At 41.3% G+C, this 25582-nt stretch overlaps 1 protein-coding gene across 2 annotated transcripts in view; it reads right to left on the reverse strand.

Annotated features, from left to right (window-relative positions):
• The window catches only part of med13a (mediator complex subunit 13a), a 66313-nt gene that overhangs the window by 6239 nt on the left and 34492 nt on the right, over nt 1–25582 (reverse strand). Inside the window, exons 5-22 of one of the 2 annotated variants that reach the window (XM_026328074.2) lie at nt 20245–20433; nt 18732–18926; nt 18471–18633; nt 17109–17219; nt 14246–14992; nt 12840–13056; nt 10072–10102; nt 9494–9615; nt 9107–9197; nt 7797–8008; nt 6796–6992; nt 4435–5357; nt 3911–4078; nt 3200–3423; nt 2528–2717; nt 1780–2200; nt 1307–1538; nt 7–198 (exon numbers count right to left, since the gene is read on the reverse strand). In XM_026328074.2, the coding sequence (XP_026183859.1) occupies nt 7–198; nt 1307–1538; nt 1780–2200; nt 2528–2717; nt 3200–3423; nt 3911–4078; nt 4435–5357; nt 6796–6992; nt 7797–8008; nt 9107–9197; nt 9494–9615; nt 10072–10102; nt 12840–13056; nt 14246–14992; nt 17109–17219; nt 18471–18633; nt 18732–18926; nt 20245–20433 (4625 nt within the window). Of the gene's footprint in view, nt 1–6; nt 199–1306; nt 1539–1779; nt 2201–2527; nt 2718–3199; nt 3424–3910; nt 4079–4434; nt 5358–6795; nt 6993–7796; nt 8009–9106; nt 9198–9493; nt 9616–10071; nt 10103–12839; nt 13057–14245; nt 14993–17108; nt 17220–18470; nt 18634–18728; nt 18927–20244; nt 20434–25582 lie in introns of both variants that reach the window. The other variant, XM_026328073.2, reaches the window with a different exon arrangement.

Consider the following 25582-nt stretch of genomic DNA (forward strand, 5'->3'; position numbering starts at 1 on the left):
ATTTACCTCTGGGCTTTTCAGTGCAGTGTCTATGGCCAAGCCAGGGCCGAAACCTGTTAGGGACTTCACATTGGTGGAGGTGGGTAGTGGCCGTCTACACTGAGTGAAGACAGAGAAGGCTAGAGATTTCAGGTGCTGTGCGTAGATATGACGGTCTTCGCCTCGTACTGGCTGAAGCAGGTACTGACAGGGGACAATCTGATGAAAAAAAAAAATAATAATAAAGAGCAAGTTGTTACACAGGCAACCTGTGAGTGGAACACAGTAACTTTATACTTACTTATGCTTCTATAAAGAGAAATATGTACTATTAAGAAATAAAATTAGTAATACATAAAGTGAGCAATATATAAAAATGCTATGTGCAAGAGGGGTGGCTGATATTCAGGTGCATTAAACTGCACTATCACTCATCAGATGGCATGAATAATGTTTTTGTCATAATTATAGGTAAGGTGTATTTATAAGAAGCATTAACATTACACTAACTGAAATTGTAAAAAAGAAAAAGTATCCACTGATGAGAAATACAAATGTTATTTTCAGATGGATATCCTTTGTGCTGCATCCAAAAGAAATGAGGAAGCTCTGGGATTAATGTCAGATGTCAGTCATTAAAATCCTCCTCTACATGTTGACTAAAGGAACATCACTGTATTAATGTTGTCCTGTGATTTAACTTCTCTCAAGCTGAATCCAGTGAACAGTATTTTAGTCCGAATGTGAGGGGAGACATGAACAATGTGTGTATGTTAACAGATAAACAGCGCCTTTCCACTAACCTTGCTATAGAGGAGAGCAACAACTGTAACCATGGTAACTGTACACAACTTAAGTGGCTTGAGCATCAAGAAGATCTGGACAAACATGAAACTAAAATATTTTTTCAATTTTCAAGTTTTGTTGATTAAAACTCATATCAAAAGAAAAACGACATCAACATGAGGTACCAAAATTAACAGCCAAGTACAACCAAAGTGACAATACTTCCATTATGAAAAAAGGGATAAAATTCTCTTTGTAATAATTGTTCAAGGCTTATAGTACTATTTGTATCCACACCATTATAAGCCTTTTATTTTTCTGGTCATTCATAGTATTATTCAATTTCAATTCATACAATTTCCACTTCTGATGGTTATGGATATGTTAGCAACAACATCACTGAGAACGATCTGTTGAACACTAAGGTGTAACTCACATTGAAATGCAATTAATGTCTTTCCACCCATGTAGTTACCACTGTGACAATAAAATACAGTGTGGTCAGTAATAAAAACATTGTTCTCCTGGGCATGTTATGTACCTGTACAGAAATGGAATTGCGGATGTGGGTGGGCAGGAACTGAAGCATCTCAAGGTAGCAGCGTAGCAAACCCAGGGTCCACACGCCAGAGTGTGCCGGCACTGGTCCGGGGGCACCATCTGCCTTCTCGTAGCTAAAGGGGTCCACAATGTAAACAACAATGGCAGGTGGATACGTGATGGCGTGGGACTCCCCATCTGTCGGCACGCCTACCTTCTCTCGTTCCAAAGTGCTGGGGAAAGCACAGAAAGGTCACACAACCAGTATTCAAAAATTGTCCTCAGTTCAGTCCTTAGTTTGTATCTACAGCTACTGACTAAAGAAGGATCAACATATAGGGAAATAACAACACAGCATTTGGAAAAATTCTAATGTAGTGTCACAAAAGGATACAAGGCCTATCAAACATGCTCTGCCAGCTTTTTTTTTTTTTTTTTTTTTTTTAAATATACTGACAGTGTGCCCTGCAGTACCTTTCAGGAGGCTCTGTGGGCCCCTGGGCTTGGCTGCTGGAGTTGTCCCCTGAGGTGCTAGTATTCTGGGTACCAGTCTGCTGTCCCAGCTGTCCACTCTGGGGACCACCTCCCTGGGCCTGACTGCTCATGCTCCCAAAGGGGGGAAAAGAGCTGGGCTTGGCAGGCGGTATCCCACTCCCTGGCTGGCCTGAGGAAGTCACCAGACTGTTGGATGATGCAGAACCATTTCCAGACCCACTGTTGCTGCTGCTGCTGTTGTTGGGAACAGAGGAGCCTGCAGTGTTCACTGAGCCCTGTTGGCTGACTGAGGTGGAGGCAGAGCTAGACAGTTGTGTGGAAAATGACTGACTGGACGAGGGCGGGGGACTGGGCTGTGTGAGGAGGGAACTATCCAAAGGCTGTGATGCGAGGTATGGAGCTAAAGGGACAAAGAAAAACACCACATTGGATTTTTATTGATCACATGAAACACACTACAAGAATACAGAAAGATACTAGTACTTTGGTTTTTCTATTGAAATTTGACCTCCTACACTGATCATTCTGCTTTCACATTTCAAAGCTCTGCTCTTTTTCAAGCTATCAAGGCTGTCTGGTTAGTCTTTTTGTTACCAAACCAAGTGGTGTCAGAGGTGGAAATTAAGTAGTAAAGAGCTGACTGAACCAAGCACTTTTTACACAAGAACCTAAGACCCTGTAGAATCAAAAACAGCAGTTACCTGACAGGCTGAAAAATGGCACATACCGAGGTTGTGGCGACACACTTGTGCATAGAGTTTGAGCTTAGTGAAGGCGTCACTATTGCCACTGGAAGCCTTGAGAAACCAGTCGCTGACTGGCTGATCCACAAGGTTCTTGGCTTCATTGCCACCAACGAGGACAATACCATCAGGGTAGCCTTTGGAAATTGGCCTGTGCTGACCCAGCCGACATGACTGTAGAAAAAAAAGAGGTAATGATACTGAATATATGAACTGATAGATAAATGCATTTATACTGCAATGGAGGGTTGAGTGTAGTTGTAATTGTATTGCATTCTTTAACATTTATCATTTCAACAGCAACAAAAAAAAAAAAAAAAAAAATGTTACGCATTTCCAATAAGAAGTGATTTCTCCATCAGCAGATCCTCCTAGGCAATTAACATAGTTGTGCTCTCTGGAGCACAGGTTCATGCTGAGAAACTGACAAAATGATAAGTCAGACTGACTTATAGTTAAGTATACAGCTGCCAGCAACTCAGAATACAAAAAATGCTTATAAAAATGTACAAATGTTATTGATAAAACTCAAAATGTTAGAAAATGTTGTAATAATTTCTCATCCAAACTGAGGTGAAGACAAGTTAAACAACGTTTGAAGACATTTGAAGAGCACTAAGAGTAAAAGGTTTTAACCTTTAGTCAGAGTTATCTACCTCATAGACAGCTGTCAAGTCTCTGAAGAAGCTCTTGGCGCCGCTAAGCAGGGCCTCGTTGTGAGGACAAACCACCAGGTACCCGATGTCCCGCTGGGAGCCGAAGGGGTTCAGCAGCAATTTCTCCCAGTACGGCAGACCAAAGGGAGACAGCACCACAAAGTCATACTCATAACCCACCAGGAAGGTGGGGATGGGCAGGGGCTCTGGGGACTCGTCTGTGCCTGAGGCATTGAGGTGGAAGGAGGAGGAGATAGAAGGGAAAATCAAGTAGCAGAAAAAACAGAAAAGCGAGAAAGCAGCTAGGTGTCATCTCCCCTCCATCCTCTTTCTGCCCTCCTCTGAGCATCAGAATGTAAGGCCACCAAACAACCTGACAGCTCCTCCCAACAGAGCTGACATCTGGACCACAGCAGAGGGACCACATTGCCTATTGATCTGACAACATCTAGAATTTTTCTACCTTAAGAGACACACATCCCCAAATGCCACACACACAAACACCAAATATTTTCACTGTCACAGTATACATCATGGATTCAGCATAGTACACTTTTAGAAAAAAAAACTATTTTGGGGTTGAAAAGTCTGACACCTCCATTGTGTATATAATGGAAAACACTTATTGGCTGATATCTGATTTAACACAACTACAAAGGATGGATCAAAGACAGTCAGAACCGTGTATTAGATTAGTTTCCTCGCATTTACCATAAGAGCCACGTCCAGCCATCTTGTGGAACTGCTGCCAGGTGAGAGGACCCTGAACTCCCCACGACCGCACAGTCCTCTTCTTTTGGATTGCATCCTGGAGTACAGGCTGAAGAGACAACAGCACCCGCAGCACATCCTGAGAGCACAGCGCACTCACGTCCACTGCTAGAGAATCAACAAGCAGCGGGGAAACTAAAGCTTAATCAAAACATGAGAAACAAAACACTCTTGCTGCAAAACAAACATCATCAGTTTGCTTCTCAACAAGTCTTTTAGCGCTATGTAGTTTTCTTCTTTCTAGCAGTCCTGATCTCCACACTTTTTCTTTACTAAACAGATGTATAGGTTTGGTCTATGTGAACAACAGGATTTCAAAACAAAAACGTACGACAGATTAATACCAGCTAAACTAAAAAAAACTTGAATGAATGAATGAATGGAAGCCCTTTCTCAGATTAACATCATTACATAATTTGTTTTAACTTGTTTTGGCACTTCTTATAGAATATCTTATTTCTCACCATTTTGTTTGTCCCAGGGGTGCAGGCAGGTGCTCTTGACCAGTGCCTCATCCACCTTGCCACCTGACATGTTGTCCATGAACTGCCTGCCGTGCTCCAGGGCCATGTAGCAGTCACTGTGGTAGTCCCTTTCTTCAACCCTCACACAAGGTGGTACAGGGGCCCCACTTGGCCCCCGTGTCACTAAGTCGTGGTCCAAGATTGAAATGGGTGAAAATGGATTGGTACACTGGTCCTGCAAGAGGAGAATCAGCTCATCAGGGACACGCTCACCCCTTCCAACCCCAGATTTCTCCAGTGACGAGAGCCGTAGTTCCTCAAAGCGCTTTTCTGCTTCTCTGCTGACGTCCGAACCACGGCCAATGATATCTAGCTCATCTTCAAGAAAGAGACCTGAGCCATTTCCGTAACGCCGGTTGACAACAGCACTGAAGCCACAGCTGCAGGGTTCCTGAGCTTCACCAACAGGGTCACTCAGGTACACACCTACATCAGCTCCTTTTATGTTCATGTTACACACACAAATGCAGCAGCTGTCAAAGTTACAGTCTTTGAAGAGGTTCATGACAGACTCTGAGAGGATGAGAGTGACATAGAGGCTGTGGGCTTCGGGGATGGAGGGTACTGTGGCTGGCTCCACTGAGTTCAGCGGTCGGCAGGTGGAAGGGGTGGACGCTGGTGAATACAGGTCAGAGTTCTCATACTTGAGCGAGCCCTGGACGCTGGAAGGGCCACGAGGAGTTCGCGGGGTGCGTGGTGTGCGTGGGGTGGGGGCAGAGAAGCGCGGGGTGGCAGGTGAGGGCAGGATGCCAGCACCACTGTTGCTTGGTGGAGCACTGTTTGACATGAAGGGCGTATGGGTCTGAGGGGTGTAGGTCTGGCTGTAGTCCTGGTCCATGGTGCTGCCCACACTGGGGATGTTACTGAGGCAGAAAGAATAAAGGGCATGAATTAGAAAAGCTGTTACAACTAGAAGAAGGTACTACAGTATGTAGTAGTATGTACAGTAGAAACAGAGCAGCACATTTTATGGTTGAAAAATGGGACAAAGAGCCCCTAAAAGGATTCTTGTCAACTCAAACAAACCTATGTGGACAGTAAGAAATGTTGTGTAATACAAGTTAAGATTAACTATTCAAATCATAGCTTCCAAGGTCAATACTGCTGATTTGTCATGTTCAGCACATGCACAAAAAAGAAACCTCAAAAATGAGATTAGCTGGACAGTACAGTAGATGTCCTGCACTAGAACATACTTTTTTCTGAGATTCTTAAAGCAAAACAGTAGCGTTCAGTGCAAGGCGTCAGACAATATCTTGTTCTCCAACTGTCTCCCTGCATTTGTGAAGAAATAATAAGGCAGTCGGTCACAACAACATTCACTACAAAAGGAATTGAGAGTGGGCTTAGACTGCACACATGTTTACACATGAGAGAACAAGAACGCTGGAGAGAAAATGAGAAACAGGTAGTGAAAAGAAAGAGGGAGAAATAAAGACATTCAATAAACATTTCAACAAGCGTCCCTCTGAGGTAAGATTTATTTTTGGGCTGGCAAGCAACTGTGAGGAAGCAATGAGAGAACGTATAAGAGAGCAGGAGAGAGACAGGGAAAATGAGCACATCATGTCCCTAGCTGAATGTGGGGAACTCCTGGCACAAGCCCATTAGAAGGCAGTCCCAGTACATCTCTCTCTCCTGCAGCCAGGTCACGTTCAAGATAGGAGGCTGATACGAATGCAGCATGCCAGTTTGTTGACAGTCTGGGTTGTTGGTCAAAATGGAATAGTCTTTAGTGCATTTTATACAATAAAATTTAGCCAAACACAAAAGTAAGACATTGTTAAAAAGAATAATTAGAAGGTACATTGCAGTAAAAGTTTCTGCACAGGATCACAAGAGTAGAATAGAGGCTGCTGTGAGCAGTGAGGTGGCATGGAGTCCCTGTGGGGGCACATCTCACCACTCCAGTGATATCTCCAACCAAGAAGACATTTTACACTCATTTCCCTGCTCCGCCTGAGGCAGCCATGCATGGGAAAACGAGCAGCCTGCTAAGGGGTTGTCCAGGGAGAGGCCAGAGGGTATGTGGACAGAAAGAGAGCATTAAGCATAGGCTTCCTTGCACATAAAACAGAAACCAGCCAGCACAGCCTTGGCATGTCTACTGCAAATCTAAATTAGAACACCTCAGTAACTTTCTGCTCAGATCAGCATAACAAATAAGGATTCTTTAAACAGGGTTAAAATATTTGAGTTGGCTCCCCAGACTTCAAAACAAGAGAATTAGACAGAAACACAAATGTCGGAGAAGGACATTTATCTAAATAACGGAAATGGTAAAATGGGAATATGGCATACCTGTCCTTGTTGAGGAAGGTTATGACAGGCACAGGGTTCAGCATCTCTCTGCCCATGGTCCAGCTTGGTCGGTAAATGCAGTCCTCTGGTATTTTGATAGGTGGGAGACACTGGCTGGGCAATGTTTTCAGAGGAGCGAACATGGAGCAGCCTACAAATGCTTGGCACAGCTCTGGCTTGTATACAAACGAGTAGTCCTACAAAATTAAAAGAAAATAAGACACAGAAACTCAAAAACATATGAACTAATAAAAACAATGAATCAACAGGAAGGTACTGCTACCTCTTTCCCATAAACAGCTGGGGAGCTTCAGTAACCTTGCATATATAATTTTAAAGATTTAAAACATGCTGCAGAAAATGAAATATGATGCATCGTCTACAAATTATGATCTTTCAAAAGTTATAGTTTGCAATATATCCATTGATGTACGAAAAACAAAAAAACAGCCTGATAAGTTGGAAAAGTTAAAACCATGATTCTCGAGCAGGTTTGGAAAGGAGTATATTTGAATACGATCTTTTATTGGACTTACGGATGTTGATTTTCAATGGACAAAGGAGATAATGATATCCTTGGAAAACGTAAGTCACGGCATTGAAAAATCTGTATCACAATTGAAAACCTCTGCAGTAAAGCATACACTGTAAAGCACAGGTGTAAATTCTGGTGACCTCTTATTTCTTATTGCCTTCAAGTCTATTGTAGCAGGATTAAGGAACTAGTAGGGATTTATTGTGTTGTCTGTAGGAATTGAAATGATGGGCAGGTGCTTGTGGTTCATGAGAAATGAACCTTGGATTTCTAACTTGAAGGACAAGTTTCTAATCATGTGGCTGTCCTCAACATGAGCACTGAAGAACATGTAGTATATTCAACAACAATCAAGTCAATCAATTCATCTGATTAAGTCTGGGGGTTGTGGCACTATAATCCACTTACTGGGTCATTAATTTGACACAGCAATAATACCTGACAGATTTACTGAGGCTAGACTCGCCTTGATCTCAGATGGCTTGGGGCTGCAGAAACTCTCCTCCACCTCAATCTTGAAGTGTCCCCCCAGAGATGAGGTGCCATCCAGCGTGGTCATGCCTGGGTTGGGGTCCATGCTGCCATACTCCTTGCTACACATGTTCATGGGTGAGTAGCCCATGATGTGCTGCTCCAGTGAGGGTGGTGTGGGAAACATTTGGTGTAGGTCTGCTGAACCTGATTGGAAAGAAACAAGGGGCCATCAGAAAATGACCCACCTGGGTCAACCGTAAAGGGGAACGTGAGCAGAAGGTACATCAAAAGTCTATTCTACACTTCTGAAGACTATGCTGATAATGAGAAACATACTTTTTTTCCCATTTCAGTTGTCCTACATACAGCATATGCAAGACCATTCCTAAAGATAATTATGTGCACCATGTGAATGACTCAAGTAGTTACAGTCTGTTGTTGGTTACTACAGCTTCTGTGCTTGCTGGTGTGCTTTCTTCTTGGAACCAAATATGACAAACAGTTGTTGCTATAGGTAGCTATCATACAAATGCAAAACAGTTGAATACACTTTACTTCAAACAGGCATCTCGCCTATGACTGGTATAATGTTTACATAGTTTATCAGTTACCGTTGCCTGTATTTTTTTATACTCTATAATATTTACAAAATCCAGAAGAGTGTTTATGTTAAATGGAGTGGTGTATACAACCAAAATTGCCTTTTTTTTTCTCCTTACATAGGTTAGCACTATAATGACAACCTTCCCTGTAAAGAGGCTCTATGTAAAGATGCCCAGAGTCTATCAGGAGAATATCTAATGCTTCAATATTTTTGTAATTGCAAGATGTATCCAGGTGACTAACAAACACGATTCATGATAAAAGAAGAGAACAGGAATGAAAATTACCTGCTCATAAAGATAAAACGGCTGATATGAGACCCATCTGCTTCATAATAAAATATACAGAAGCCTTAAAATCTTCATTAATGTCCCTGAGCTCAAACCTAACAATAAATAACGCTAGAAATATTGTCTCATTATACTGTTCACAACAAAGTGAGTGTAACTTTAAGGGGAGACTTTAATTACAGGCAAATTCTCCACTAGGCAGCAAAGCAAAATCTAACTATCAATGATAAAATCTTAGCTGTATTTAGTGGATTAAAGATACAGTACCATTTCATCTAGTTAGTAATGTAAGCAGGGACAATATTTCATTTTAAACTAAAGAGGCTTTTGGCAAAATCTCAGCAACCAATTCTTAATTTTCAAGTGGCTCACGTGTACAACATCAACACAGACATATACAGACACATACTAATGCAAGATACAGGGTCCAAAGTGGATGGCTTTGGTTCCTTGTTGCAAAATTTCTCATCCGTTCCATTCACTGGTCGCTTGGATCCAGGCTGTGAACAAAAATAATAAAAAGTATTTTAGAACCAGATCATTTTGACCACTCAGTGACAATAATACAGCCTCATCCCTATTCCTCTTCTATTTCTCAAACCTGTGAGACCCTCCAGTCAGCAGCACACATCTCAGAGTAACTGTATTGAGAGTTATCAGCTGACGATGGACAGAGAGGAGTCACTACTCACATGAATGCCAATGAAAACACAGACTAATACAAACTCATACTGTGCCAGACCACACCCTGTATAATGAGTTATTCATTGCAGTGTGAGCCAAGATCTCTACTAACAGCCAGATCATCCTCGTCTGAGTTGAAGAGGTTGTCCAAGTCGTTGATGGACACCACCAGGTCCGTCTCATGGATCAGGCTCGTCGAAGCCATGCGGTTGTGAGCAGCTTGTCGCTGAGCATCTGCACACGCATATACACATAACATTAATACTAAAATATCAACTTTTAATGTCCACAAGAAGATTTTGGGTGCTTGAGTCAATAAAAGGCAAAAAACTTCAGCTTCCAGCTATTTTTGTTCATGCTAATGATTATCTGGCTTGGCCTGAACTCGCTCAATCAAGCCTGGAATTATCAAAAGGCTTGTGGCATGACAAATCGCTTATATAAGATTTAAATTAAAAATAATTGAGAATGATTCCCCTTTATGTAATGAATGAAAATAGTTTATACTGACAGACTAGACTGAATTAAAATAAAAACTGACAAGTTTTTTTCATTATACTGCTTCCTCTGATATGACATGTTCTGGCTTCACTGTCTTGGTTTTCTGAAGGTGGTGGTACATTTAAGTGTACAGCAACTAAGACATAAAAAAGGGCAAGGGGATTGTTAGGAAATAAAGACACTCCTTACCATCTGAGGGGCCTGTTCCTCCATCTTCACCCTATGCAGGAAAAAGAAAGATGGGAAGGTTAGAAACAGGAAAAGCATTGCGCCACAGGCAGTGACCATTAATGCATTAAGCAGTGGCTATTTGACTGAACCATGCTTAGAATCAAATAGATTGTTTATAAAAAAGATTTTTCTTGTTTTTAATAACAGCACATGGTAGGGTTGATCTGTTTCATTACTCTGATAAAATGTGGGTTTGTGAAATAATTAAGCCCATAACTGTTAATGCAAATAAATGTAAATGGACTGAAGTTTGGATTAACCACAAAACAGAATATGTAAATGAAGAAACCTCAAATCTGAAATCAAACAGATTTAATAACAACCACAAAACATAATAATCAGACAATTTCTGCTATGGCAAATAAGTTTTCCAGTGCATCACAGTAAAATCACAATCCAAGGAATGGCTTTTTATGCTCCCACCCACACATCAATATGTGAGAGGGCTGACCTTATGTCTTTGTGTGTGTGTGTGTGTGTGTGTGTGTGTGTGTGTGTGTGTGTGTGTGTGTGTGTGTGTGTGTGTGTGTGTGTGTGTGTGTGTGTGTGTGTCTGAGAGCCATCATGAATGGTTGTGTGTATACTGTGTGCTGAGCAGTTCTGTCTGGGAAAATAGGCCTGGCCATTGATATCACTGCTCTCCCTTGAAGGACAGATCTACAGCAGAGCACAACATTACAGCTGGAATACAATCTATAGGTGGTACTGATGCTTTAACCATTCATTAATAACCTGGCCTTAGGTTGGAAAATGGGAATCTTTACATAATGCATCCCATTGAGCAACAAATATAAAAGATATTCAAAACACATTTAAAAAGGACATAAAATGGTTAGGAATAATTACTGGAACCTAAATCCTTTTATATTGACATAGTTAAATCATCTGCTGAGGGACGTCAAGTGACTGATTCATTGTGCACTGGTCCAGAGACGGAGGTCAATATTCAACATCAGCCTGGTAGGGGGGCATCTTGAAGCCACAAAAAATGAAGAAGGTTCTCAGGTGTTAGTAGACTAATTTAAAATCCCAGAGGAAAGTGAATCCACGTGTATACACCCATTTAAAAGCATGTGGTAGATGCACATAAACCACATAAAACAGACAGATACTGAACTGCTCTTTGGAGACTCCACTCAATTGGGAGCTGCCTTCACCCTGACATTTCAACACTGGGGGCATACAGCAGGGTCTTCACCAAGCAGTAGAGGAGGAAAACATTTGAGAGCACTCTTAAAGCTTAATGGTTCAGTAAGCCAGGTTTGTTGTCACAGCTAGACTACAGGCTCCGTGAAGCCTGCTGAAAACATGCAGACCAGGACACACGTGCACACACTCACACATACATGCACGCACGCAGGCATCTCTCTTTCAAAGTTGGGGGCAATCGGCAGCTAACAGTTGGCACTTGCCTGGAACCAGAGCCAATAATCCCAGGGGCACAGGAATACGGTGAGAAAGGGAAAGAGGCAGAGGGCAGATCAAATGGGAAAATCATAACAACTTAAAAGGAAATTGGACAGGCTAAGTATTTAGTGTTCCGCCGGGCTAAACTAACAATGGGGATTCAGGGATTGCTTCCTGTTCAGTTAGACTTGGGCAGCATAAGCGGATGTATGTTGAAAGCAGTCACCATTATTTTTAGTGCAGTATTGCTGAGAATGTTGATGGCCTATTTTCTACCTTGCCTGCTGCCTGATCTTTATTTAACCCTCTTCTGCCCTTTTCACTCTGGTCAAGTAGTGATGTAGGCCTGATGCTGTATGCTGCCTTTTTAAAACCATTTAATGACAGACTGAGCACTTTTCTGTCACTGCCTTTTCTTTATTTTTTACTTTGAATCAAACAGGGCGCGGTTGCAAACACGACAGAAAGGAGCCAAATTGGGAAAAGCACTACATGTGGTTCATTTTTATGCAGAGCAGAGCGCATTACAGAGCTGACAAAAGTTCAGTGTAGACTGTTTTGGGCCCACTTATCACAATGAAGTCCAGCATTTTAGTATTTTAATTCAGTGAAGTTAGAGAACATTTGAGACAGATAAACTGTTCAGTTAAAGCAGCAAGGGTTGAAATATCGCACCTTATAGTTCCTAGTACAGAAGCTCTAAAATAACTGGATATCAGATCGCGTCATAATTGGTGGTGTGAACCTTAAAGGTAAAAAGACAAGCTGAAGTTAAAGAGAACCAGCACAAAAAGTGGCAGAAGAGCTGTTGAACTATCCCTTCATTATACAAGCTATGCCAGTTGCTAATTAATCTGAGCTTCATTATGTTTTAAAGAGAGAGAGATACCTACTTATAATCAGTGTACTTGTGGTTGTTACTAAGAATTCTTGAGTTGCTGTTGCAAAGCTGGGTCTTAACATACAGGGACAGAAGCCATTTCAATAACTGTGATTTCAACAGTAAAAATCTGTGAAAATGAAGCTACATTTCGTCAGGACCAGAGCACAGTAAAGGGCTGGTATGAAACACCGGTTGAGGAAAATGCAGTTAAATATTTAAGGATGAAGCTAATGTTACAAAAAGATCCTACAGTGTGGTGTTATGGCAACCGGTCTCACCACCTGTTTACTGCATATCTGAATGCCATTTTGTTGATAACGCACGTGGACAAACATACCAGTTGTAGTAGGGTTCAGTCTAGATTTTAAAAAAAGCTACAACACATCCATTAAACACTCATGCCTGGACAAGCGATACTACCCCTCATCTGCCTTACCTTCTGTTTCTTGCCTGGCTCGCGCTCCCCACCTGCCTTATCCTTCTTGTTAGAGAACGTGAATTTGACATCTCCTTCCTCAAAGGCATATGGGTCTGAATCTGGCTCATGATCCCCATCAGCTATGGCAGCAGATAGGTACTGGTTTCTCCTGGCTCGATACATCTGAACACGTTCTTCAGACACCTTCAGTGGCCATTTAGATGTGGACATCACCCTGGGATGAGAAAAATGCTATGACATGAGAACTCTAGCGCAGCATCAGATGTGAACATCTGAAACAGTTACTCAGCTCCTCTGTTCAGACCTTATGTCAGAGTTGTTAGCGTGTTTATCTACAAACTAAGGTGACAAGGACTATAAGAAATTCTGACAGCTGTCATAGACCAGAAATGATGCATGATCTTTGTTGTTATTCAGTGTGGCAGCCACCACATTTCAATAAATCTGCAAGAGAGGTGATTGTCTCTTGCAGTTACTCACTGGCACATTGATAACCTATTGCTATGGCTTCCTTACTCCTTATATGTAACATTACAGTGACAGGGAAACTGTATTTGATATACATTACAGGGAAAAGAAAAAGAACTATTGGCTGATAGGCAGGGGACTGGCCTAACTTATGCGATTCCTCCCCTTCACTGCCTCCTACATTTCTCTGTACTTCTGTCTTCTCGTCACACCTGTCCAGCTCTGATGTCAGGTGATGGTGCGCAGTGACCTGAGCCCAAGATTAGCTGCCATTCAGAGCTGTGCCTGGGAGGATTACAGCTCACTACAATAGCCCATCCAAGGGACTGCTCCCTTGGGATTGCATAACCTTGCCAATAATTCCCACTACAGCCACCTTACAGGCTGCTGGTCAACCCTGTCTGCCGTCACACTGGACAAGCCCCCTGACACTGTCCATGTGTGAGCCTCTTCCTTGCTAGCAGCTTCCTCTTGGTGGAAGTCGACAGTGTTTCTTTTAGCTTCAATTCTTCTGCAATGGCAGAGGTTCATCTTTATCTAACCCTACCATTACGCCTCCTCTGCCTACAGCTGTGGTGTGTAGGAATCAACGAGCAGTGCTGGCTTGGCACACTGGCGAGGTATGGTGTCAAAAGGGCACATAACAAGAGATTAACATTCTGTGTGTGGTTAAGTCCTGAACATTCTGGCTAGGGTGGACTGGCTTGGATGCCGAACTACTTAGTCAGTGTGAAAATGGCAGAAACCTTTATCACACTGTATGAGATAGACCTTATTCATCTCCTAAAAAGAAATTCAGGCAGTGTGGTAGTGTAAGTAAAAAGTAGTCACTAGTAAGAGTATTTAGTCACAGTCCAGTTCAGTATGTTGTCCACATATGCATGTGAACGTGTGAGAGAGGAGTTGGTGCTGATTAACTGGCAGGTGTCACTCACTCTGTGACTGACACCAAGTCATGTGCAGCTGAAGTCTCATCCCTTAGCTTGTCCCCCGGCAGCTCTGGTGTGGGCAGGTCAGCTTCCTTCTTGCAGGGTAGGTTGAATAACCTCCATGGAGTGTGGGAGCTGTCATCCTCCACATTGACTGCTGTGCCCACATACACAGTGGGCTCTGGAGGCTCAGAATAGGCCAAGGCTCCTGAATGGGGATGATGGGATTGGAAGTGCTGATTAAGACCTTCTGGTCCTCCAGGCTCCTCACCACCACCCTTCACCCCTGTCAGGCAGGGCTCTGGGTGTGGCTGGTAAAAGTGTTGGCTGTTGGGGGTTGAAGGGTTCTTCATGCCTCCCCCTGACTCTTCGCCACGCTCGCAGGGGTGGGGGCTAAGTGGTGGTGGTTGGGGGGAGTTGACCTGTTCAGATGGCCCAGCACTGACCCCCCCACTGTGAAGCTGGGGGGCTTTTTGTATGGCAGACACATCTGCAGAGCGAATACTAGGGAATCTTCCTCCATCCTGACTCCTCATGGCCAACCTTTGGCCTGCTGTTGCCTCACTCTCTATTGAAGCTTCATCGCTGGTCAGGCTACGATGATGAAAGGGTGTCTGGGGTCTTTTCTGCTGCTTGTCACCTTTCTCTGGTTTCTCTCCGCCAGCTTTATGCTTGGTGGGAGGCTGTGTCGGCTGACCTGTTGATTGAGCTTGGCCTGGGGTGCTGCCTGTTCGCTGCTTCACTGATTTGTACCTGCAGGGGAGAAAAGAAATGAAAATATGATGAAACTTTGAGACACCAGTGACACTAGGCAATACAGCATTACACCACAGAGATGTGCACTGAGGAGATTTCATAAAGCACAGTGATCAAACAGAGCTTATGTAAAAATGCCTTGCAAACCCACTCATCTGCTTCTTCTAGAAAACATCAAGTAACAGTTACATTCACCTGCAACATGGCAGACCCACTAATCTCAAACCAGTTACACGAAACATTTACTCAGATAACAACAGGCTACATCAGTGCAAGAATGCAACAACTAATAAGCAAATGTTTTTAGACATTTATAATTTAAAAATTTGTCACTCTCAATTTTCTGACATGAACAAACACAGCTTAATACACTTTGTTTTACCTTTTTAATGATGCCCAAAAAAGAAAAAAGGGTTTTACTATAGTTTCATGAAATCTTGTGACAATAGAGATTTAAAGATATGGATAAAGAACTGGTCCTGCTGGGAACTTGCTCTGCAACTGTCTAATATGCCAAAAACCAACCAAATCACCCTTCTCGAAACCACTGAGAAAATTCATCTCCTGCACCTCTGTGGACGTGTGTCAGAGTCTCTCAGTCAGTTCAGTGTTTCTTGAGCCTTTCTACTGCTGGGTCACCATTCAGCCTACTGTTACACACCTAGGTGATGAAAGAAAAGTTTGCCTCTTTAATGGAACGGACCCTAGCTATTAAAATAAAGCAGGCAAGATAAGCAGACGCATGGAAGGCTTCCATCTAAAAAACAAGCCCAATGACCATTAAATCTGACATACACATAGCGCCCAATTTCTGGGTTGCCAAAGTGCTGGGCAGCTTCCAACCAATTAACATGCTCCAGCTGACTGGCCCAATCCACTCAGCTCTCATCTGTGGTCCAAGTCAGCTCTGCTCTAAGTGAAAAAACTCCTAGTGTGAAGGATCCCCCCTATGAGAAACAACCAAATTGGCATGGATTCTAACATTCAGAACACAAAAAAATGACTTTCACTCAGTAGCCATGAATCAAAATTTTCTTTAAATCGTTAAATCAATTCAGATGGTTCAGACTCACTAACTGGGCTTTGTAGATGGCATAAGTTTGTGTTTACATGTGCATAGCAAACCCAAATGATATCAATATCATAAGTTAAATATCACATAACACATTATAGGCCTGAAGGCTACAAGTGTATTATCCTTGCCCTACTCACTGCCAATCAGAAGCTGGAAGGGCAGGGACAGGTTGGAGAAACAGTAGGGGAGTAGATCTCGAGGGTAGATCTCGAGGACCAGAGCAGATAACCTGAGTAAGTGTACACTTAGTGATGCAAAGGATGTTGATGATCATTGTAGCCTTTTCCCATCTATATCCCTACTGATAATATACATCAACTGTAACTGTTCCTATCTGTCCTAGCAGATTAAACAAGAGGCACACTGATTGCTTCACATCTAGTTATGATGCCAATAATAAAAGAATAAATGTGCTCATGTCGTGGAAATTTCTTTAAGGTTTGGGAGTTGCTAATTCTCAAGAACAAAAACAAGTGTGATGAATCACCTCAGGTTTAATTTCGTGCGCACGGAGAGAAGCCTTACAGAATTCTATGTCCTCCTCTTCCAGAATTCAGGTTTATACAGCTTGACAAAAAAGGGGTGGACTCATATTGGAAAAGACCCCACATGTTTTTTCAGGTGTCCTGTATCTTCAGGCCTTTACCAACACTAAAACAAATTGTTGGCAGTTATTTACAGGCCTCTAAAACACTTAAACAACACAAGTGTGATGAATCATCTCAGGTTTAATTACGTGCACACGGAGTCTTACAGAATTCTCTCCGTGTGCACGTAATTACACCTGAGATGATTCATCACACTTGAGTTCATTCTTGAGAATTAGCAACTCTCAAACCTTAAAGAAATGTCCACGACACTCATTGTACCAGTGGTGTGTCACTCAACATGCTGACAGATATTTTCAAAACTATGCAGATTTATGCACCAAGGCAAAACAAATCTATTCAGACCATCTACTTCCCCTGGGATGACATTTCTATTATCTATTATTCTTGAGTTATCATGTTCACATGTATGTATGTCAAAGTGAATGACCTCGAACAGCTGCAGCATGACCTCTCTGAAGGCTCCACAAAATCCCAGGCTCCCACTTTCTCAGTCAGTTCCTCCTCACAGGTACCATTGGTTGCAGCTGAGAACTTCCGCCTGTGGAGGCAGAAAAACACTTTGAAACACAATTTCACAGAAGATGAATTTTAGGAATCCAGCCACTTCCTCAGCTGTTTTCCAAGCAGTGTTATATTAGTGAAGAGAGGGTCTTTTATCATATAATTTTTCTAACACAAATCCTAAATATGGCACAAATCCTCAAAAGTATACTTCCTTCCTTTATGTAGCTTTTGATATGGTGGCAACTGTTAAAACCTTGTGCTGATGCTGATTACATAGCACTGCTTGGAGCAATAATATTTTGGCTGACAAGTCGACCCCTAACTACAGTCGACATTCTGTGCCTGCTAAAGGGGCAACAGATTCAAGGGTGTTCTCAATGTGTCACACTCACTGATGATAAATAAAGACCAAGGGAAAAACAGTCAGGTACTTATTATTATTCATTATTTAAGATGATTATTATTAAATATTGATATTTTTGTTATGTGCTGTTAAAAACTGAAAATAAGGCACATTTCAAGAGTACTCTCCTTTACTGTGCTTGTTACACCTACAACTCAAGACTGCTGATGAAAATTTAAAAAGGAAACTAGAACAAGGAGCATTGTTAGCTGAGAAAACAGCTTTTCTGGTCAGCCTCTCCTGGCAGATGAAAGAAACAGCAAACTGAGCATACTGTTACAGGGCATATTACAGAACATATTTTACAGGGCAAAAGTCATGATGGTACATTATTTTGGTGTCTGATTTGTATGCTTGCTATATGCCTTCCACATAATATTTTCAACTCACAAACATCAATAACAGTAATTCATATTTGTGCAGTGAATGAGCCAACCATTATGCCATAACCTTTATTTACTAACCACTTATTTAGCCAGGAATAGACAGTGAGAAAGTGTACTTCCTAACAGGTAATACCGCCATTATTCAAACACCTGCATATAGGGTTAAATGGAGGCAGATGATTCGCTGTGGCGACCCCTGAAGGGAGCAGCCGAAAGGAAAAGAAGAAGATTCAAACACCTGCATAAAGCCTCACCTCAAATGTTAACATTAAAAGACCAGTGTAAATATTTGATAACTGATAAATTATATGATAAATAACTGATTGAGGGAAACACTATGATGTATTCCTGGGCTGATAAACAGAGCTAATTCCCAGTGTGTCTACTGCCCAAACCAATACATAAAAAATATTTTGGGTTATTGCTATTATTTCATTTACAGCATGGATAATCAATTCAGGCTAGGTAACAACAATGCAGATAACAACAGACTTACTTGTTCTGGGCTCGGTTGATATTGCACTCTTGCCAGACACGTTCCACGACCTGACTGGCTAGCCGGCGTGGAATCTTGCCTCCATGGTGACTTGTTCTGTCTACTCTGAACACATCAGATGATGAAGGTATCTTTACCCACTTCTGGGCCGATTGAGAGTCCACTGCATAGGGAAAGACCAAGGTCAAAAACCAACCAATTTAATGATGCACTCACTTTAACCTTGACCTTAAGATTTAATGTTGTGCTTAATACCACTACCTGTCTGCGTCTCCTCGGGTGATGTGGGAGGGGTGAGTGTCACCAAAGACATGGCGGGCTCTCGCTGGGAAGCAGGCACTTGGTGGCCACTGGAGTAGACGGCAGTGCAGTGGGAGGACCCCACAGGGGCCACAACAGGGATGTCTGACTGGGGCACCAGCACCAGGCAGGCTGGATACACCATCCGCACACCACCTGTCCACACAGGCCGGATCAACAGGAACCAAACAGGTTAAACCACAGCATTACACTCGATAGTGTTAACCCTCAGGGGTCGACGAACGCAACAGCGCGTTTTGTGGCATCTTCTCCTGATAATGCCGAAACAAACTTAAATTACTCTGTCAGTTTTGATCGTACAGATAAGAGCAATATATCATTTGAATCTGTAACGGGTCTGGCTTTATTTGTATACACTGTATACACCATGTATAATAACAAAACGCTGTGCTTTCGTAAAATAGGGTGCACTCGTGACACGTGAATAAAACTACCAGAATCTCAGTGAATAGTTCCCTCATAAAAATAAGAAATATATGGCTAGAAAGCTTGAAATGTTTTCTTTTAAATGAAACAATTCAAGTAGAAAAAAAAAAAATCATCACTTTTTATTTAATCTGTATGAACGTAAGGAGCGGCACGTTTTCTCCTGTCTTGGCTTAATATAGCTAATGTGATCCCGCCTCGCACCGAGTGCACTGTTCATATGGAAATAATCTGAGGTGAGCCAGGTAGCTCTGTACACGCCCCCGAGAAATGGCATAAAATGTCAAACATCACAGAATTTACTCACTTTTTCTACGTGTTTGGATGATGCCATACTACGTGTGTGAAGAAGCACTTCATATGTTCCAGACAGTGACAAAGAGTTTACTTTGTCCTCAGGGGATAAACACGATTCAGATGAGAAACGTTTGCATCTGCATTGAATTGCAATAATTCCGTCCCAGCCACATTCCTGACTGAAAGGCTCATTATGCAGGTCTTTGCGTGGGTCTTTGTCTTCTCAGGTAAATCACACGATTATTCATGATCAGACACACCTTCCTGCATATGGGGGGTTTTATTCTATACTAAAAGTGGCTTAGAAAATTTAAATCAGTGCATTGTTTTCTGTGAATGAGTGAACAAGATGACTTTCACATCATTTTGAAGCAAACACTTTTGGCTACAAGATGCATTTCTCAAGTCTTGTGAACCAATGTTCTGTTTGTGTTTTATGGTCTTATTTCAGTGACTAAAAAAATTGTAGTTTATCACTAACCATGAATAAACACTGTTTTCTCAAAAACACAATCATGTATAAACTTGCTGCTCACATATTATTGTAGCCCATATTATTGTAGCCCAGTTTGTGCTGATTACAGTGTTATCAGACTTTAGCCATTAATAGGTTTAAAAGCAGCTGAAAAAAGCACAAATGTCAGGGCATGTCAAAATTTGTCCAGGGCCCCAAAGCCCCCTCAGATGCTAGAGGGTTAATACAGTGTATGGTAATTAAACTTAAACTGACCGACAAGGACCTCCACAGAGGCCAGAGAATCATCTTCCCAGTCCATGTCCTCGGACACACCCTCCTTGGCGCTGGGGCTGATGGGATAGAACTGGTTCCACTCCTCAATCAGTTTCTGGGTAGGTGGGTCTGACATCTTGAACGACTGACCAGTCAGCGTCCCATTCAAGCCAAAAGGACTCAGGATCACTAAGGAAAGACAAAACAATGTTAGTCAGCATAAAGCACATCTTATACTCTGAATATTGGAGCAGCTCTAAGATCAAGCACACCATCATTCTGACAACATAAATCCACCACCCATCTTTCTTTGTACCTCTTCACTTGTCTTCAGTATATCCTTGAAACTCCTGTTTTACCACTTTCTTTTTTAACTTTCATTTTTTAAAACTATCTGTTTCCAGTTTTATCCATTTCCTACATCTTTCTGTTAAAATTCCATAACACTGGTTTCCTTTCCCTTTAATCATGCGTCCATTGGTACACCCTTCTTGTCTTTGCCTTTCAGGTCATGCTTCCCTTCATTTGTTCTATATCATCTCTTGATTTCACTCTTGCAGTAATCCATTTCTGATTCAGATTCTTCTTATCACTATCGTTTTTCCTTTCTAACTTCTTCCATGTGTTTTCCTTTCCCTGGCAAATCAGCAGCGCTCCGACCTTTCCAGAGCACCGCTGGACCCAGCTGGTCCCAGCTGACTTGCCAAATACTTGCAGAGCAATCCAGACGCCAATTATTGGCAAGCAGTGGCCTCTCGGAGCCCATAAACAGAGGCTTATAAAAAGGGCCACTCCTCTGCAAACACACTTGACTGCACAGACATATGGGAGTCACACAGAGAGCCCATGAGTCTGCTTATACAACAGAGCAGCATCCATCAGAGAATTCAGATAGCACCATAAACTAACATGCATAATGCATATGAGTATTTGAGCACATGCACTATACGTGTGTGTGTGATAATATACATTCGTACAAAGCTTGTCATGCTTCTATTCTCTTTCTCTGCATATATCACACATTTAAAAATGAAGACGGGGGTATAAATGGTTCTACAAACAGAGTGGTTGGGTGGGTGCGTAAATAAGCATTTTGGTAGTGCTCTGCTTTTCTAGTACATCATCACTAAGCTGGATGTCCCCTGTCTCCATGTACTGTACTAGGAAAAAACAAGATGCATTAGCAGTGCTTCAACAGGGGGCATGGGGACTTTTGTTGATTGGGGCAAAAAAGCCTGAGATTTGCCTTTTAAATTTTACAATATTTAACGTCACCATAATTAAGATTTCGTTGATATCAAAGTCTGTTATTGATTTTATTTATGAACTGAATTTTATCTGCTATAGGCACTGGATATATGTCTATTCTCTGATTACCTCTCCATAGATCTATTTTTATTGTGTTAGAGTTGGACAAACAGGCAAATGGAAACAGGCTGCTTACCTAAGCAGAAGGGAATCACAGGAAAAATACAGTGCAATTATATCTTATTAACATTAGCCTCACTGTTCCTCTCCTCTACACCAGATCAGAGCTATATTAAGTCACTGCTAATACAAAACAGGTTTCAGTGTGAGTGCTTCACATTACAAGCATCTGACTGGCAAAATAATTTTACCGTGAAGAAGGCACAGGAAACAAAATGTTTTCATTACCACAAAGGCACCAACTCTGCTCATTCATCAAAAATGTGTCAACAAACCATTTTTCAAAGTAACATTTTTTTTAGTTTGGTAAAGGAATGTTGGCACAGACATGAGTAACCACAGTGAAGTGTTAAAGAGCCACAGGTTGGCACATTGGCACACCCTCAACTTCACTGCAAGGAAACCAGCGTAACTGAGGCCTTTGGGTGTATCTGCTCATGTTTCTCTAGTCGCTGTTACCATGGTGACCACATGTGTAATGGATTCAACCAGGACTGAAATCTTAGGGATTAAAACTTTAAAAAAGGAAAGGCTTGGAAAGGACTGGTTTGAAAGAAAGAAAAAAAAAAATCAAATATAAAGATCCAACATGCCAGGATGTCGTAAGGCTGGCAGGTGGTGGTGGATGATAAACTAACACAAAGTTAGGGGAATAGCAGCACCAATGAACATTACCAGGCAGTTTGGCTCCTAGAGAGAAAATATTCTATACTGAACTGAACTGGGCGGCATTATAACACTTAGATACTAAACATTTCTAAATGTATGAAAACATGCTATAGACACAATAAGTACTAAATGCTTCTTAGCACAGCGTTTCAGGCTAAAGAACATACTACCTCAGCAAAAACAGCAACTAAGAAAAACAGTGGGTTGTTTATGTTGTGGTACACCATCACCCAACTTTGCTTGAGCATATTAACCTTAATTAAAAAGTAACCCCCCTCCGTTTCACTTTAATTTCTGCATTTCTTGCTGCACACACACTACTTAGACTTGGGACCAGCTGTGGAAGAGAGATCAAATTCTGCATAATTATGGAAATGGTTTACAATTTCCCCCCATCACCAACTCACCGCACCTCCCTCCCCTTTCTCCATCTTTTCTGCCTCTCCTCTCTGCCTGCGAGTCTCTCCTGCTCCCTCAAGACATGTCAAATGTGCTCAGATCAGTGTAATGGGCTGAGAGTTCATAACATTCACTCTGCGCCCTTTTATGAGATCACATCCTGGAGAGGTCTGCCTGCTGGAGCGCTTTGCCACACAGTAAACTAGGCTTGGCAGTGGTGAAAGGGAGGGAGGGTGGAAGTCAGCCTTTCCTCGTCACTATGCTTGGTTAGCCAGGAGGAGAAATGTTACAGTGGGGGGGAGAAGAAGGGGAAAAAAAAAAAAAAAAAAAAAAAAAAAAAAAATTCATACACCTGAGCACAGGCACACACTTAACATTTAACTCAATGGAAAAGAGCAAGTGTGAGTGTGTGTGGAAGAACATGAACTACCTGACTGGAAAACAAAGATAGGTGAGAAAAAGCAGCCATTCATAGACCAATAAAATGAGTCTTAAGTAACTATCCACTAATTGGTGATTGGGGAGTAGTATGGTCATCCTAAATGACTTGTAAAATCCAACTACATCCCTTTAGGAATCTATATGACAAGTTCCAATAATGGTTAGATTTTTATCAAAGGCACCAGTCTTTAACTAGACAGAACATTATCACCATGCTTCAAGAGAGCTCTGAAGACAGTTAAAAGGTTACTGTACAGAAATTACTGTGGTGAATGGAGGATGTGATCACTGTTATTACTCTGGAGGGGGGCATATATAGAGGGAAGCCTGAACCATATCTAACTACAAATGAGGCAAAAGACAAAAACCTTTCCTCAAGGTTTACTCTTTGTAAAGAAGGAATAAATTAAGGAATTTAAAGTTTTGTGTGAAAAGTAAAATCACTGTCTCAGTCCAATCAAAAGTCTTCCAAAAATCTGACGTCAGTTTACTAAGAAACATAGCTTTAAAACATGTTATCTGTGAGTCTGGTGCAAGTGGTATGTCATCAAAATGTCAATGTGAAAGTTTTACTGGAAAGAGAATGGTTGGTTTTGTGAAATCAATGAAATATAATAGTGTTTGTCAAAAAACGATTTTCTTCCCTAAAAAGAATGTATAGTACCGTCATTATATTAACATTGTGATGTGTGAAAGTTAACAGTAGTTTTGGGATTCCACAGTATTTGGCTTAGGGTGGGGTAATGAATTTAGACCCAATGATGGATTATCATTAGAGCCACTGATTTTTATATCTACACTACACTGTAATTTAAATTGACTACAGAAGCTTTTCCTTTAACCTGGCTGCAAGCCAATCTCTAATAAAAGATACTCTGACAGTAGATTGTATATGCACTAGCTTGGCAAGACACACAGACACACACAAAGACACACACACACCTTACAACAATATTTCAGTGGAATAATTACGTCTAAACCAGGAACCTAATATATAAAAGACAATTATGAAAAACATACTTGCAGAGCACATTTATATTATTGACTAATATAGTCTACCTTATCTCCTAAAGCTGACAGGTGGTTTTGCTTAACAGCTTAATTTTTTAGCTAAACATCTGAATGTTGACGATCAACCTGTTGTTTAGTACAAACAAAGCTTTTTCTTAAACTCACAGTTTTTTAGATGAGACTAATCATGGTTAAATGGGCATCCTGTACCTGCAGTACATCCACCAGAGGTCAGAAAACAATCCTTCAATATATGATTAGTATTGTTTTATTGATTCATACGCTTTTGCTTTATAAATAGAACAAAAAACAAAACAAAAAAAAAAGTGTCAACTCTATCCTACACAAAACTGTCTAAAATTTTTTTTTTGCTCCTCTCCTTGACATCAGAGGTGTAACCACTTAATCATCCAACAGTGCCATTCATAACATAACCTACACAAGGGACATTCAACTTTTAAGTGTGAATGGGGGAAAAACACACACACAGAACAAGTTTTCATAACAGAACAGGTTGAAACACACGCAAGTGTACAACAGCCTGCAAATCTGGTCTAAAATTTCAATCAGTCTGAGTGATATAGTCCAATCAAAAAAACAAAAACAAAAAACCTTAACACCAGAGGGATGAGATTCTAATCTGAACCATATTAGCCTTGGGATGTAAAAAACCAAACAAAACAAATTTCTGATCTATTTTCTGTCTATGTAACGTAAAAAAAAATGTCAAATTTCATTGCAAAGCCAAAGAATATGCAGAATTGCTTTTTAATTACATTTAAACAGCAAAAGGTATAACCAAAATAATTGCTTCCACAGTTTTGCCATTCACAGTTTAGTGCATCTTCATCAGCTACAAGGTTTAGTTCTGTCAGAAGTAATAAATATAAATATTTCGCAAAATGTATTTCCACTGAGAATATTATTCTCAGCTGACCTTCCATCTTCATCAAAGAAAAAATAAACAACAGAGGCCCTTTGGTCCAGCCACCTAAGTGCACAAGAATGTATACAAACAAATATCAGAAGGCTGCTACTGGATTCTGTCAGCTGATTATGGACTTTTTAAAAAAAAACTAAATAAATAAAATCCATGTTGAAGGAGAAAGAAAGTTAGAAGATAAGAAGCAACACTTTGAAGCAGTATTTATTTCCTGTTGCAAAATGTGGTTCTGTTTGTTCATCAATATTTCATGCACACTGCCATCACATTTTAACAAACCTGGAGGGTAATGCCATGTCCTCAACATATGTGGGTGGAGCTCAACTTCAAGGCAAAAATAGAGTCAAAAGATGTTTAAAAAGGACATTTATGGAGGTCATTTGTTTGTCCAACCACTGAGGTACTTATCGGACCAAACATGTAGGTATGATGTATGCCAGCACTGAC

This window comes from Mastacembelus armatus, chromosome 14 (genome assembly GCF_900324485.2).
Source record: "Mastacembelus armatus chromosome 14, fMasArm1.2, whole genome shotgun sequence".
In the NCBI taxonomy this organism is placed as follows: Eukaryota; Metazoa; Chordata; class Actinopteri; order Synbranchiformes; family Mastacembelidae; genus Mastacembelus; species Mastacembelus armatus.